Below are 16,476 nucleotides of genomic sequence, written 5' to 3'. Positions count from 1 at the left end.
AAATCTAGTGCTCAAAATATTCTCATTTCAAAAACCTTTATTAGGAAAAGAAAAAAACAAGTGAGTATATGTATGCATCCAGTTAAGTCTATAAGGGATAGACATTTGCAGATTATTATGCTAAGTTTCTAGAATTCAGCTGAATCAAGCTAGGGATTAGTCTTTTCTATTCCCAGGAGTTCCCTGAAGAGAACAGAAATGATTGATTTTTCTCCTGAAGCGCATGACTTCGAAAAAATTTTGCTCTCAAAACCAAGGCAAGACAGTTGTTCGATCACATCTCACCTGCTACTGCATGCCAAGGAGCAGAAGCGGGGGGGAAAAGTCACACAGGGACTGCACAAAGGGGTAAGTGTATCAATATTTAAAGGCTCTAAGTTCAACCTGGATCTTGTAAAAACTCATTTTTAGTATTAATGGATTTCAGAGGTGGAATATATTAAATATAATGCTACAGAATTCCAGTGTGAGAATCTTCTAGAGATAGATTTTAAGCTTGGTTGAACAGGAGTCAAAATTTCTGTTACAGGTGTAACACAAAATAAATATTACTATGGAGATCCCACACTGAAAAATTGGCAGTAAGTAGCTAGGGACACCTTAGAATTAAAAGAACTAGCAGCAATTATCAACAAATCACAAGTCTCCTATTCAGACTTAAAAAAATTCAATTCTACATTCAGAAGGGCAACAAGAGTACTTTGGTGAATAACATATTTACTTTAGTTTGAAAACAATACTGATTTAATACAAAGCATTTCTGATGAACCAGTTTAGAAGCTCCACAAGTTTGTGCTCATGTTTTTGAGAACATACGCTATCTGAGCTAAAGCAGCAGTCACCTGCAATATTAGGTATGTCTTCATGGTGTATCATGTAATCATCCATTTTCTTCACTTAAAACACCATTGACTATATACCAGTAAGGGGTTTTTTCTCCTCATCTGACATGCCATGGTCCTCAATTTTTTTTTTTTCATAGAATCATAGAAGGGTTAGAGTTGTAAGAGACCTTAAAGATCATCATCTAGTTCCAATCACCCTGCCACAGGCAGGGACACTCCATAACCCCAGGTTGCTCAAAGCCCCATTCAGCCAGGTCTCGAACACCTCCAGGGATGGGGCATCCACAGTTTTTCTGGGCAACCTCTTCCAGTGTCACACCACCCTAGTAAAAGAATTTCTTCCTAATACCTAATCTAAAACTACCCTTTTAAAGCATAAGGCCATTCCCCCTCGTCCTATCACTCAATACCCTTGTAAGAGGTCCCTCTCTCCAGCCTTCTTGCAGGTCCCCTTTAGATACTGGAAGGTGCTATAAGGTCTCCCCAGAGCCTTCCCTTCTCAAGGCTGAACAGCCCAAACCCTCTCAGCCTGTCTTCCTAGGAGAGGCACTCCAGACCCCAACTTAGTAGCCCTCCTCTGGACTCACTCCAACACGATCACATGTTGGGAGCCCACAGGGCTGAACATAGCACTCCAAGTGGGGTCTCATGAGAGCAGAGTAGGGGGGAAGAATCACCTCCCTTAACCTGCTAGCTGTGATTCTTTTCATGCAGTCCAGGATGCAGCTGGTTTTCTGGGCTGCAGCCACATATTGCTGGGTGATACTGAGCTTTTTGTCTAAACACCCCCAAGTCTTTCTCCTCGGGGCTGCTCTCAACCCATTCTCCTCCCAGCCTCTACTTGTGCTTGGGACTGCATCAACCCAGGTGCAGGACCTTGCACTCAGTCTTACTGAACTTCACCAAGTTCACACAGGCCCACCTCTCAAGCCTGTGTAGGTCCCTCAGGATGGCACCCCCTCTCTCCAGTGCAGCGACTGTACCACACAGCTTGGTGTCATCAAACTTGCCAAGGGTCAAGTTCATGTTCTGAAAGCTTTCTTTATTTATGTTTACTGATAAATTTCCAATACTCTTTACAGCCAGATTCTGTAACCAAACATTTCTACACATTAAATTATTGGAATCATATCAAGGCAACTGGAAAACAACACTTATCAGGTGGTAACTTTGCCACAATAGTATGACCCACTTCCACCAGATTTGCAGGTATCCAGTAACTCATTTGACACTCAGATGCAGGCTTTCCATCTCCCATGCAGTCAAGCACAATGAACTGCCAACTCTAAATGCAACTGTCAGATGCTGCCTATTATAGAACCTTTCATCTGTTCTACAAATACCTCTAATAGAAATCAAAGTGATATCAAATACTGATATTGACATTGAAACACACAGAACAGGAAAAGATCTTCTGGGAAGATTCATGTATAAGTGTATGATTTTTCTAGTTAATTTTTACACATAGATGAGGAGCATGGCTATCATTTATCGGCAATTTTTGATTTAAGGTTTTAAAAGCTACTGTATATAGGCAAGTTCACAATGCTGTTTGCTCAAGCCTCGGTTTGGTTACAGCTGTTCCATACAATACTGAAGATAGCTTATTACATTGAAATTACTTACTTAGCTTATTTTTTGTTTTTTCTTTCTTCAAACATGTTACTTCTATATCCATACCTTAAAGCCTAATTATATTCCTGCTGGCATGCTACATGTTTTTCCAGTTTGCACCAGAAGTAAACCCATGAACCTCATAGGTTTCTTGTTCTGAGACTTCAGTTTGATTTCTACAGCTTGTGACTGAAGACCTCAGGAGTACATTTTGCACAACACACCTGTGCATTAATTGTTTATCTTGCTATCCTAAGGGTAAGCAGGAGAAATTCAGTGAGAAAGCTCAACAACTTTCCATCTCGTTAATAACACCTCCTTCTGTCAAGACTTATACCAGAATTTGCTTACTTACATCTAGTGATTCTTCATTGACCAGGATGAGAGACATACTCTGTGAAATGAGTCTGCAAGAGTACCCTGCAAGAGAGAAAAAAAAAACAACACACAAGGATTTACTTTTTGGAAGACTATCTAAGGTTGAGCTCAACCTTGAGATAAGCATCTATAGATCAGATGACAATTTACTTTTTGAGCAGTTACTCCTATCAGACAGACTGCTGGAAACACTGGTGCATAGGACACACACCAAAATGACAATTTTACTAGCAACACAGGCTGAGTTTTATCTGCACTTTCAAATACATCACTTGAGATATTTTAATTAAAGAAAGCACCATGTGAACTAGATGAATCAAATACAGCCTACAGCCCTACAGCAAAAGTTATTTTATTTTTTCATCTACACTGGAGGCAGAATTGCCTTCCACGCACTACAGGAACAGATCTGAATGCACAGTTGCAACTGTGCCAGATGACCAGAAGTGCACACATGGATTAGTTGGTGCTACCCAGTCCCCTTAGCCCACACTTGGGCTTACATAAGCATTTTTTACTCTGGAGAGTTCAGTGTGGAAGGTTCTGAGCATCATTAAAAACTACAGATCAATGACATACACAGAGGCCCTACTAAGTCCTATAGGAACCAGGTAACTGTAGTAGCTTATTCTTAGTGTAGGACTGGGACACGAAAGAACAAGAAAGAGCAAGTTGCCATAGTCTGGAGCAGCAGTCAGAAGGCAGTTCTGCACAATTGCCAGGACACCAAAACGGAAAATGAAAATTCTCAAGACAAAAAAACAAACAAACAAAAAAAAACCCACAAAACAAAACAAAACAAAAAAAAACACAAAAAAACCAAAACCTCTCTTACATCCATAAAACTATAAGCATTTGCAGAATAAACAGTTTAATTCCCACTCATATTAATGGCAAGAGGCAAATGCAAACTTGCATCAGACAATCTCACTGCTTTATCCTAAAAGTTCACTTGCACATACAAGTTCACTTGGGGTTGACACAGTCATGTATGCTTAATAAAACAGCAGAGAATGAATTTATTTGAAGCACACACCTTTTATTGCTCATCTAAATTACACAGTAAAAAGAAATACAATAGAATTGTTTTGTATTTCTACTGTGTCTTTGTATAGAAATGAATTACAGCAAGTTTAAGAAATTGCTGTCAAATAAAATGAGATCTTAGGAAGTCTCTTTTCTCGTACGGAGATTGGAGGCTATTGCACTGTAAGAGTAATGTCCCAGTGAGGAACCACTGCAAGGTTGACTGATTCAAAAGCATAACAGTACAGTCAATGTAAAAAGATGAAGTGCCTCTTTCCATATCTTACAACAGCAACAGAACAACTGAGGCATGACATTTTCTATGGGATTCTTGGTTCCTTAGGAAGGCCATACTGGTTCATCAATTGCAATGCAAATCATTTCCTCAGGCTACAAAGTTTTTATAATTGGGCTAGTTTTGTAGGCATAATCCTGGGTTAACATGCCTGCATGAGTGACTTCTGTCAAGAAAGCAAATCCCTTGTTTTCCTTTGTGGAAGACATGCTTACATCACACAGCCAGGCACTCTCAGGCAGCAGGTTTGATTACCTGCATAAGCTTAGTTTGTCCTCCATTTTCACAGCTGTGTAGACTATGACTATCAAGTGCAACCTTGCAAATACATTTTCATCTTAGTTGTGTTAACGAGCCAAGGTTTACTTTCTGCTTCAGAGAACAATACAGAATGACATTGAACTCATACACACCTGTTGGGAAAAGGATGAAATATATTCTAATGAAATGCAGCCTATAGCATGAAAGCTTTGCAGACAGCCTCTGATTCTGCCTGGGAACAAGTCTTAGGTGGTAGTACAGATTGAGCAACAAACCTCCAGCAGGTATAGACAAAACACTGACTTTTTTCTCAAGTCAGTTTGCCATTTTAAAAAGTTAGTCCCAGGCTGAAAACTCACTTCCTTATTTTTATTGAGAAGAAAAAGAGAGTAGTACAAATTTAGGCACTTCCTTCCATACCAGGGTTATTCTTTCCCCAGGCAATGGCAACAGTCTTGTACAGTAGTGTGTTATAAACTCAGCATAACTAATTCAAAAAGATTTTCTAGTAGTGTTTGATTAGAATAGCAGCTGCAATAGCAAGCTGTAATTTCTAAACCACTGTTTCACTTTACCTCTTTCAAAATGAGCAAGATGCCATTCTACAAGTCAAGCAGGAAGAAAAAAAAGATACTGTGGAAAACAGAGTTGCTCTGCTGTGCATCTTGGAAGTTATGGATTCAGAAGAACTTACCCTGCAATTGAGGCTATTTTGCATCTTTCTATCACATTAAAACAGGAAGACCAAGATCGGAATAGGAGAATGTAAGCCAAGCCTAACAAGGGTTTATAGAAGACCTATACATTATATACAATTCCAGGCTAAGATGATATTAAAATCTAGCACTAGTATAAAGCAAAGTGGCTGGCAACTGTGAGACTACCAGTAACAATCTTAGACATCTGCAGTAATATTTTAAAGTTTTATAATAGTTTTATAATAGTTATTACTGGCAATACTAATACAGCAAGCAAAAATACATTCTCTAACGTATGTACATAGTTTCCTCAATGCTTCTGAGTAGAGTAAGATCAGCTGCTGGTTCCAAGCCAGATATAAAATGTCAATTCACACCTGCAAGTTGATATCTAGCTCTGTAATTTAAAAGTCTGATTAAGAGTCCACAAAGCAGATGAATCAGGTACTTCTGGGACTTACTTCAAGTGTCCTGGGAGAAAGACTGCTTTAACCAGAGTTCAGGATCATATCCTACAGGCACATTCGTACTGCAGGCATACAGGATCCAGCATCTAAGGCAAGAATGATTATCCTCGGTGTTCAGAGAGGGTACATATGACCTGCTCAAACTTGCATAGGGATATAGGCAAGTGTGCTGGCATTGCTTCAGTTTCCTCAACTGAAAAAAAGCACAGCTCATCAAGAAGTGTTCTCACCTCTGAATTGGAAAGATATGGGTCTGATGGATGTACTGTTAGATGAGTAAGGAATTTGGCTGGACACCTGCATCCAAAGAGTTGCAGTCAATGGTTCAACACCCATGGAGTTACACTCAGTGGTGCAGGGGTCAGTTCTGGGACTGATACCACTCAGTATCTTCTCCAGTGACATGCTATGGGATCAAGTTCACTCTGAGAAAGTCTTCAGACAAGACAGAGCTGAACTGTGCAGTTGATACACTCAAGGGAAGCGATGCCACCAGGAGGCACTTGGATTGGCTTGAGCAGTAGGCCTGTGAAACAGAATGAAGCTCCACAAGTGCAAGGCAAGTGCAAGGTCCTGCACTTTGCTGCAGCAATCCCAAATATCAATCAGGGCAGACTTGGGGATGAATGGATTGAAAGCAGCCCTACTGAGAAGTACCTGGGGATACTGAGTGATGAAAAATTGAACACGAGACCCCACCTGTAGTATTGCATCCAGCCCTGGGGCTCCCAGCACAAGACAGACATGGACCTGTTAGTGTGGGTGCAGAGGAGGGCCACAAAAACAATCAAAAGGCTAAAACACCTCTCCTATGAAAACAGGCTGAGAGTTGGGGTTGTTCAGCCCGGAGAAGAAAAGGCTCTGGGAAGACCTTTCAATACATAAAGGGAGCTTCTACGAAAGACTGAGTATGACTTTTTACCAAGGCTTGTAGTGGCCAGGCAAAAGCCAATCATTTGAAACTGAAAGAGTTTCAGACTGCACATGAGGAAGACATATTTTATGATGGGGTGGTGAGAGTGGAACAGATTGCCCAGACAAGTTGTGGATGCCCCATCCCTGCAAGTGTTTGAGACCAGGCTGGATAGAGCTTTAAGCAACCTGATCTAGTTAAACATGTTCTGACCACAGCAGGAGGATTGGACTAGGTCTTCAAAAGGTCCCTTCCAACCCCAAACCCTTCTATGATTTTAAGGCAGTGCTCATAGCTATGAATGCACACACTAGGTAAGAGCACTCAGCTCAACTGCAGAGACTGATTCATTGTTCAGGGGAGGGATACCGTTGAGAAAATACTGTATTCCCATTCCCAGAAAACAAATCTGTTCCTAAAGAAGTTAATGACTGCAAATAGAGCAGTTCTGATTTTTTGTAAGTCTGCTGAGCACCAGGATGGTAGTAAACAGAAATCTGTCATGGGTGTTTTTGTCTCACTGAAAGACAATGAAGATCCAGAGTCTGCAGACTGATTGAAGGAAAAGGATGAAGCTACAAGAACACTTAACCCTTCTAGGAGTTGTTAGCAGGTCATGCTCAAAGATGTTTCTGAACCTGGAGCTCCCATTTTCTAGAGGTAGAGAGTTCAAATGGTTGATCAGCATTAAAGCTTATAATGAACACCCTCCTCACCTGCAAAATTATTGATTGGCACATGGCTGAGTAGAAAGAATACAGCCACCCCACAATAAGGTCAACTACTACTTTCCAGAGAAGTCAAAAATGCAATCAGGAGACAGACATATGCAAATTCTGAAAAACAAAGAATCAAGAGGAAGCTGGAAGAACAAAAGTACTCCAGCTCCTTGATACACCTGCCAAGAGCTCAAATATACCTCAATACACACACACATCCATACAGCAAGCAAGACTCCATAAGGATAGCCTCCATACACAATGAGAAAGTGAAAATACTTTTTACTCCCCAAATAGCATATTTACACCTGAAAAACAGTGCACACGTGGGTTGTTTTTTAAGTTTGATGTTTATTACTGTCTTTTAATGAGTTACATACAAAAACTGGAAGGTTGCCACATATTTATACTTTCAAGCTAACTTGAACATGAAGTTTATCAGAGTTTTAGTACCAAACTGTACATTAAACAAAGTGATAATTTAGAAGTTTTTCATAGAGATGCTTATTCTCCTCAGATTACTATAATAAAAGAAACAACAAACCAACAGTTTTAAAGAGAAGCTAAAAATTCGTCTCCATCAGAAAAAGCTCATTTACTTGTGTTCGAGCTACCTGCTGTTGGTTAATATAGCAACTTATTTGAGGTACTTATGCCAAAATCTGTAGATACCTTTTTTTCAGTAGTCAAAAGATGATGCTTCCCTCCTCTCATTGACTACTGCTTGTAAAGAAAGCAAAATCTGCATATAGTGATTGAAACCGATAATTAGCTTTTAAATCAATTCTCTACTTAAGCCATCCACCTTATTTCTTCTACAACTGTAACAGTTAATTTCATCTCTTGGTACCAACTTCAACATACAAAGACTTACGAAAGTTGATCTGGTTTTGAGAAGTACACAAAAATTCTAGTCAGTCAAACAGACTACATTCTGAAATTTCACTAAGCCAACCGAAACAGAAAAAAAAAGGAAAAAAAGAAAACAAAACAAACCAGACAAAAAAATTAAAATGCCTGAAATTTTGTTAAAGGTAATTAAAGTTCAGTTACAGAGCATCAATATTAAGAGAATCTTGAAGTCAACATGAGCTTGAGAAAGCAATGTATGCTGTTTATGTTCCCCTTAACCTACACCTAAACAGACTAATTGGCAAATCTGAATGCAACTGTGGAACCTTAGCAGCATAGGTTGCCTCCTGTTACAGGAGACATTTCTTTAGCCTTCTTGAGCTCATCTTGACTTCAGGACTCTCTATTTATATGAATAAGGGGACAACTTAAGCTTTTTACATTTAGAACTGCATGCAGACAGGTCTGGGAGTATTTCAGACTACTCCTGGCAGAACTGTGATGGTCTGTAACTGAACCTACTTATGTGAGATGTCAGATCACCACAGAGTGCTATTTTGTCTTCTGGGCAGACTTACTATGACAGGGAGAAAAGTCATCAAAAAGAATGCAAGAGCATCATGGTATTATATTGCCAAAGATGCTACTTTTGGGAGGTATGGGATGGTATGGTAGGAGATGTGCTTACATCGGGATATATTCCTTTCCCAAGCCTTTACTACTAAGTTAAGACCTGAGTAGCCACTCCCTAGGAGACTACTAGCATTGCATGAAGCATAATGGCAGCATAGGCACAGCTCAGAAATTTTAACCATGGCTGCATTTTGTGATGGTACAAGGTATTGCTACCCAGGTTACCCACCTTCTCAGCATCCCCACTGAGAAAAGGGCTGAAAGATTTGAGTTTTGAGTGTTTACTAGACCTACTTGTGTGGCATATCCAATGCAAGATTAGCATGGTAGCAGAAGTGCTAGAGAGCACAGCACCTAATTGCAATAGGATGGAAATTACAATGTGAACCTCCAGTTCAGTCCACCCTTACAGTAAAATCTTAGTATTGGATAGGTGTTGGGAATATTAACCATTATCAGACACATTTATGACCTAAGAAGAAATGTAATGTTTAAGGGTTGCTTCTAATAATAAACCTAAACTTACAAATGCTTAAAACTCTCCAGTTTTATGCTGCAAAAACAGGTAACCAGATAAACACCTATGTCTTAATTAGGTTACCACTGTACTCCATCAGTACGGAAGCACACTTGTCTAATAAACACTTGAATTTGTACTTTCTTTTCACATCATGGTACACTGGGGGTTTTTTGCATTACAAAGGGCGTAGCCTGTAAGCCAGGATGCATCAGGGTTGAGACAAAGATATCTGGATTATACCTCAATAAAACAACCCATACTGATCTCCATACACACACACACTCAATAGCGAGCATCAGCAGCAAGACACTTCCGCTAACAATCACAACGTACTAACAGATGTACCATCAGGGTCAATTATTCAAGTTTCCACCCTCTTTCACAGACACAGTTTGCAAGAACCTGTAATCTACACACTTTGCATTATCATATTTCTCATCATATCCCAAACTCTATTAAAGCCTACAAAAGGCAGCCAGTAAGAAAAAAGAAACTCTAAACCAGTTTCATACAATGTACAGAATGTCAGAAACATTAGTCTGGTTAGGCTGTTCGGTTTCCATCAGAAAGCAGAGTTACATATATTCACTCAATAAAAGAACTGCACCTAATCAAGAGTAGAAATGTCCCTTTTGCCTTAAAAACCAAAACATTTGAATACAGCCCAACACTCATAGTGAAGATTTCACTAAAAACCCCCTTCTCCAAAGTCATGCCCTGCTACAGAGGAACCATCCTATATGAAGCAGGCCTGATTTTGTTTAAAATCCCACATAGCATGTAACCTGCTATGTATCAGACAAATTCAGAGTAACCAGAAGGATGGATACCTATATTGAGAGCTGTTTCCTGTTTGTCACCCGTCAAAATCCATATCTTAATTTCTGCCTTTATTAGTGTGGCTATTGTTTCTGGAACACCTGCTTGCAGGCGGTCTTCAATGGCTGTAGCTCCAAGAAGCAGCAAATCCTGGAAAAAAAAAAAAAAAGAATTTGAGGGATTGTTTTCTGAAGATAAACCTCTGTGTGGAACACACTCAAAACAGAATTAAGACAGCATGTTGCCTCTCGTTAATACTGCATTTTGACAAGCAATTTATACTACACTAAATTTCTGGTGTGGCTATTCTACTTCCTCTGCACACAATTCACATTTCAAGAGGTACAGAATGGAACAGAGTGTTTCTGATCAGAAAGATGGCAACATTTCAAGAATAATTAATTGAAGTTTTAAAACTCAAAGCTAACCTATGGATGAACGTATATACTGGAGCATTCACTAATCCATAGCAACATGATGAGTGGTCACAGTTTATGTATTTAAGCTCACAAAACAAGTCATTTGGCATCACATCATTTAAACTAATTTCTGTCCATAAAATGTACATACAGACTGGATACAATCACTAAAAGAAAAAATTATTGCAACTATTTATGGATATAATCACTACATTTAAGTAATACAAGTGGTATGAACATTAATCAATCCAAGTATCTCTAGTCAACGTACAGATGTCTGCCAGAAAAAAAACATGCTTCATATAATGAATTTAAAACTACAGAGTTTGCCATATTCTTATGCAATTCTACAGTAATTTCTTGAAGACATATGGCTACCTTAGAGAAAAAAAAGTGAGGCAGAAAAAACAGCTAAGAAATAAATCTTGTCAAATGGTACGGTCTACTCAAATTTTACCTTTAAAAGCATAATAATGATTCCTTAGACATGCAAAGATCTTCAATCTAACATAAATTGATATAAATTGAGTTTAGGTATACTGTATCACTTCAGTAATTATACAGAAAAAGTAACAGCTTCTATTCTTGGTAGAGACTAAAATTATTCAGAAATGAAGACAGATGAAGTGAACAGAAGTAGTTAGGAAAGTTACTGTTGTTCAGCCTGGAGATGATGAGGCTCCAGGGTGACCTTATTGTGGCCTTTCTATATAAAAAGTGTGCTTATATGAAATACGGAGAAAGACAGTTGAAGTGGCAGGATAAAAGGTGATGCTTCTAAACTGAAAAAGATGAGGGTGGTGAGACACTGAATAGGTTGCGAAGAGAAGAGGTGGACGACCCATTCTTGGAAGTGTTCCAGGCCAGGTTGGGTAGAAATTTGAGGAACCTGGTTTACTGAAATGTGTCCCTGTCCATGGCGGAGGGAGGGTTAGAACTAGATGATCTTGAAAGGCCCCTTTGAACCCAAACCCTTCTATGATACCATGAAGAGGGCATTAAAGCAGCTTCTGCTTGTATGAATCTACAGATGCCTAAATTACAGAAGAGCAAATTAGTATTCATAGAGGCGTGTAAGTTGGCATTAGTTGCAGGTCTTGATAAAGCTTCATTTTTGTTATGAGATATTCAGCTGGTAAAGATAGCAGAATCAGCTCATGCAAGTTCTCATGCTTTAGTACCCTATAGCCTCCCAATGAAACATTAAGCCCTACAAATGCTCTCAGTATTGCTACAAACAGAATCCAAGTGTGCAATTGTACATTGTCTTTTTTTCCCCAAAAGAGCTAAACATGACAGCACAGGGATCAGCATGGCTGAGCTACCTGAGCAGGGGAGTTACTATTGCGCTCACCAAAGCCCTCTCAACCAGCGTACAACTGGGGAAGGAAGCCAGTTCAAATTGGTCTCTGCATGTGCACTTGTACTGTGATCCAGCCATTTCAACACTCACACTGACAAAGTAGCTCTCTTGCTCTCAATTTGAGCTCTTAGATGAAAAAAAAAGAAAAACAACAAACATTAGCCTGTTAAAATACATTGTATTTTATGTCACAGCCACAAGCCAGTTTATCTGGAAATACCCTGTTCCTTGGTATGAGCAGCAAGCAAGCAATAACAGGAAAGGCATACAGTGGATAGTTCTTGCCAATATGGTACCAAGTCCAAAGCTCCAATTCTAAAACCCATGTGTGGGTTCCCCTTTTTTCAAGATACTGAATTGTGAAAAAAGGTGGAAGGTAGATGACCAAAAATGATCTAAGGTTTGAGAACACACTTTAAAGTTAAGTTAAAGCCACGTTCATGTTTCACCTCAGTGACAACAGAGGAATACAAGAGCACAGCGCAAGAAGCAGAACACTGAAAGGAGCTACCCAGAATTAAGGATTAGACAGCCACTGTTACTGACACACTGTAACGCAAAAGAAGATTTTTAGGCATTACTCTGAAAACAAAGACTCAATCTTCAGCTCTTGCTGAAAGAGTTCTTGGAGCTTTTCTGTTACCCTGTGACAGTTAACTCCCATCCTAGTCTCAACCTCCTCACGGATGTCCCATCCCTGGAAGTATTCAAGGCCAGTTTGGATTGAACTCTGAGCAACCTGGTCTAGTGAAAGGTGTCCCTGCCCATCACAGGAGGTTGGAACTCAATGACCTTTAAGGTCCCTTCCAAACCAGGCCATTCTATGATTCTGCCCCAATAAAAAAGAGTGCTCCAGAACTTAAGCAGCATTTTTAATATTAATTTTAAAATAAATTGAAGTTCAAAGCACGTTTTAAAGAAACCACTAAATAAAATGAGAGTGAAATACCCGGAGCAAGGGGGAAGAGCGTGAACACCTGTAGGTGAGGAGTGCGACTACCAGCATTTCAGAAAGCAGCAAGACCAACAAGGCTAGGAGAAACACTGGCCCCTAGTGTTGGCACTTTAACATTTAATTCTATGTGGGATCAGCGTTTCAAATTGCTTCTCCAATACCTGCCTTTCCCTTCCAAAATTAAGGGCTCTGCAATTTTCATGGAGTGCAGTTTATCCACCTTTTTTCAGTCCATGCAACTACAGGCTTTGGTAAGGACTTCATTGTGCCTACAATGAAGCCTTCAGAACACCTGAACTGTGACTGCTGTATGAAAAGCAGTGCATTTCTTCATATACTAGTACATGGGAATTTGGTGCAACACAACGATTTTTATACATTAGCTTTATCAAGTTACAAAAATCTTACACAAAAAAGGAAGATAAAAAAATGTGTGTGAAAGGCTTTTATAAGTAGAAATTATTTTTTTTTTATCCATAAGTTTGTCTCAGACTTACAAATTAAAACTTGAGAGATCTATGGACTGAACAGGTTGCCATCTAAGAACATCTTTTCAGTTTCTCATCTACTAAATTAACAGTTTATTGTATAAAGCCCAAATTCCACTGAAAAATACACATCTGAGGAAACCTGCATCTAATCAAAGAAGTATGTTTCACCTTTTCAATGATCTCGTAGCACTCCTCCAGCTTCTGAGTTCTGTCTTTCAGAACTGTACTGGATTCATTGTAGACATTCAACCACTCTCTGTAAGACTTCTCTGATAGATCTGCATAAGCAATGCACAATGTCCTCAGACCTATGAAACATAAGGTAGCCATTACCCACAGTAAAATTACACTGAGTATCAGTAAATCATTAATGCCCTAATGAACACTAAATTCCAACCCTCTCACTGGAACAACAGGAGCTATTAACACAGACTGCTAAACTCTGGATTCCACAAAAATCTCCCTCGACATTCTTAAAGCACTTAAATTTCCACAAATGTAAACCAAAAGTCTGGCTCATTTCATTACTAATGTTGGTGCAAATCAAGAGTCTAATGGGTAAAAACTTAGATGTCTCCAGTCCCTGATTTTCACTATTGCAATCTAGCCATACTTGACCAACAAAAGTGTCATCTTTAACCTTCTAAGTGAGCATGAAAACAAGTCTTGCTTTCATGTATTTTTAAGATCAAATTAAAAAACTGGCTACATACTGTGATTGGAGATGTTACTTCGTCAAACATACCACATCATCCATTTTTTTTTTAGCAAGACCGATTTATCCTTCAGTGTATAAATCTAACTCACATTAATAATGGGAGTTAGACATGTATGATATAGTGAATAGGGTCCGTGAAGTATGAAAATCAATTTATTACACCACTGACAAAAATTTACATAGAGAAGTAATAATTTTTTTTCCTAGCATGAATCAAGCAGAAATGCGCGTGTGCCATTAAATACAAAAATTTCTTTACTGGGAACGTGGGAGTCTGCAAAAAATACATATTTAAAAGCTGAATGATGTTTTCAGATTTAGGAAGAAAACCACTGGTTCATGGTTTTACTACAGCACAAGTATCTTATGCTACTGCAGCAGAGGGAACAAAACCAAGTGCTTCCCTGTGAACAGAGGTGTTACATCAGCCAAAGGCCGTACAGACCATTTCAGGTCATCTTTGATGTCTTGATCTACAAGGCTTCCCAGCATGTTCAGATTATCACTCTGCTTTGTAAAGCCAGGGACTTTGGCATTCAACTTTTACAACTCTAACTCCAGTGCAGTTGAGTTATTCTGGGCAATACAACTTATACCCTTTCATCATGGACACAGAGAACACCATCTTTTCCACTTCCCTACTGAAATCACACAGAAGCAGGGTAAAAACCTCTCTAGTCTTAAAGTCATCTTACAGTTTTTAAATTGCTGATTACACACTTCTTGATTTATCTTCATAATCATCTCATTTGACACTGCTTATCTTAGACAATGTAGAAGATGCTGCAAGTAATTTGATAAAACTGAATTCTCAGTGCATGCTGTTTCTCTTACCTTCTGTTGCGAAGTATTCAAGATGGCACAGTGTTTGCTCCATATACTGGGAATCTTTTGAAAGCCTCTCAAAAATTACATTATCCTATTAAAACCAAATTCATTACAACAGAGTAAGTCTACATATGAAGTTTCCATTTGTGTATTTACAAGCTCAAGTGAAGCAACCTTCATGGACTTGCTAATATCAAAACCAAGACTATATTTAAAAGTAATACATTTGGGTTTTAGAGATTCTGATTTGATTAAGTCATTTAGGTTGTGCCCAGTGGCAGGAATACTGCATCCACTTTAAATAATGAAGACAGAAGTACACTCTGCCCTTCTCCCCTCTTTCCATAAAGAGGTCACCATTATTGGGCAGTACAAAACATTTCTCTCTAAGTTCTAAGACAATCTATTGATTTCAGAGAGTAACTGTCTGGTCTTAAGTTCAGTACATACTGTACTTGCATGCAGAAGAAGAGTTTCCCGCAATCCTTTCTAGAAAAGATTCCCATTGATGTTAAAAATTAAGGGGCAGAAACACTGATCTCATTCTACTGCAAAATTCTCTCAGAAGCAACCTTCCTCCTGCAACAGCTCTCTTCATCACTAAATCAAAGGACAATTGAAAAGGCTAAAAGCTGCAATCAAAATACAGCACCATCGTATCTAGAGTCTCTGGATTTTATTCTGCAACTACCAGAACAAGTTGTTACAAACATGTAAAATACAGAAACCCTACTTTTACTCATACATATGCTCTTAAGCTAAGTAAACAGGCCTACATCTAGCATTGATTAGAGACAGGCATACAAACCAACTTACTATGGAAGCGACAGGACAGAGGATGACTACCAGAATGTGCAAAAGTTAATGCAAAACAGGCAGTTAACTTACATCTCAGATGAGTGGCAGATGCAGCAGACAAACCACCAGATTACACTAATCACTGCAACACTTTTGCTCTGTCAGTACATCTAGGGCTGCTCATATGGAAGACAATATGAAATTTTGTACTACAAACTCTCCTGTTCTCCATCCCCTCCAGTGCCACACTCCAAAAAACAGTGTGAATTCAGGCATAGCATGAACAACGAGCAGTTGCAAGTCTGTGTGGTCCTACTAGACATGCAACTGTAAATTACTGCACAATGGTAGTGGTCTTAACACACTTTCATCACTCCAGCATGAAGCCAGCACATCTTTATCAAATCAGGGGAGGTAAACTGAAGCAATAGAGCAACGCACTCAGATCTATATGTCAGGACAAAATCAAGTAAACTAGATCCTTAGAGGTCAAAAATACTTCTTCCCTGTTGAAAAAAAGCCAGGTCCATAATTTTCCACTGACATTAGAATGACTCTCTGGCTGTGGACAATGATAGTTTTGCAGACTTTGTACTGTGGTAGGTTATTGCTCTTGTCAGTGGAGACAGAAACACAACATGGAGCAAGTCATGATGACAAACAGCAGGTGCAGAGGTGCAAGAGAGTCAGACCAACAGCCAACCACTTGAGAACAGATTTGAATATTATAAATTCAGACAACAGCATTTAGTCCAGCTCCTAAACTCCCACAGCACAGCTGGGTGAAATCTTGACTTTGCTGAAGTAAAGGGTACTGCTCCCATTAGTTTCAGGATTTTAACTGGGCAGTAGAAAGCCTAGCAA

The 16,476-nt window shown here is 39.2% G+C and overlaps 1 protein-coding gene across 1 annotated transcript in view; it reads right to left on the bottom strand.

Annotated features, from left to right (window-relative positions):
- The window catches only part of LOC113991089 (phospholipid-transporting ATPase IB), a 178,825-nt gene that overhangs the window by 80,519 nt on the left and 81,830 nt on the right, over positions 1-16,476 (bottom strand). Inside the window, exons 21-24 of the mRNA XM_027727165.2 lie at positions 14,821-14,905; positions 13,437-13,576; positions 10,052-10,190; positions 2,815-2,879 (exon numbers count right to left, since the gene is read on the bottom strand). Of these exons, the coding sequence (XP_027582966.2) occupies positions 2,815-2,879; positions 10,052-10,190; positions 13,437-13,576; positions 14,821-14,905 (429 nt within the window). The remainder of the gene's footprint in view (positions 1-2,814; positions 2,880-10,051; positions 10,191-13,436; positions 13,577-14,820; positions 14,906-16,476) is intronic.

This window comes from Pipra filicauda, unplaced genomic scaffold (assembly GCF_003945595.2).
Source record: "Pipra filicauda isolate LSUMZ 115617 unplaced genomic scaffold, ASM394559v2 scaffold50_size3627746_pilon, whole genome shotgun sequence".
NCBI classification, from domain to species: domain Eukaryota; kingdom Metazoa; phylum Chordata; class Aves; order Passeriformes; family Pipridae; genus Pipra; species Pipra filicauda.
The sequence above is the reverse complement of the archived record's forward strand: the minus strand, read 5'-3'. Positions and strand labels throughout refer to the sequence as shown.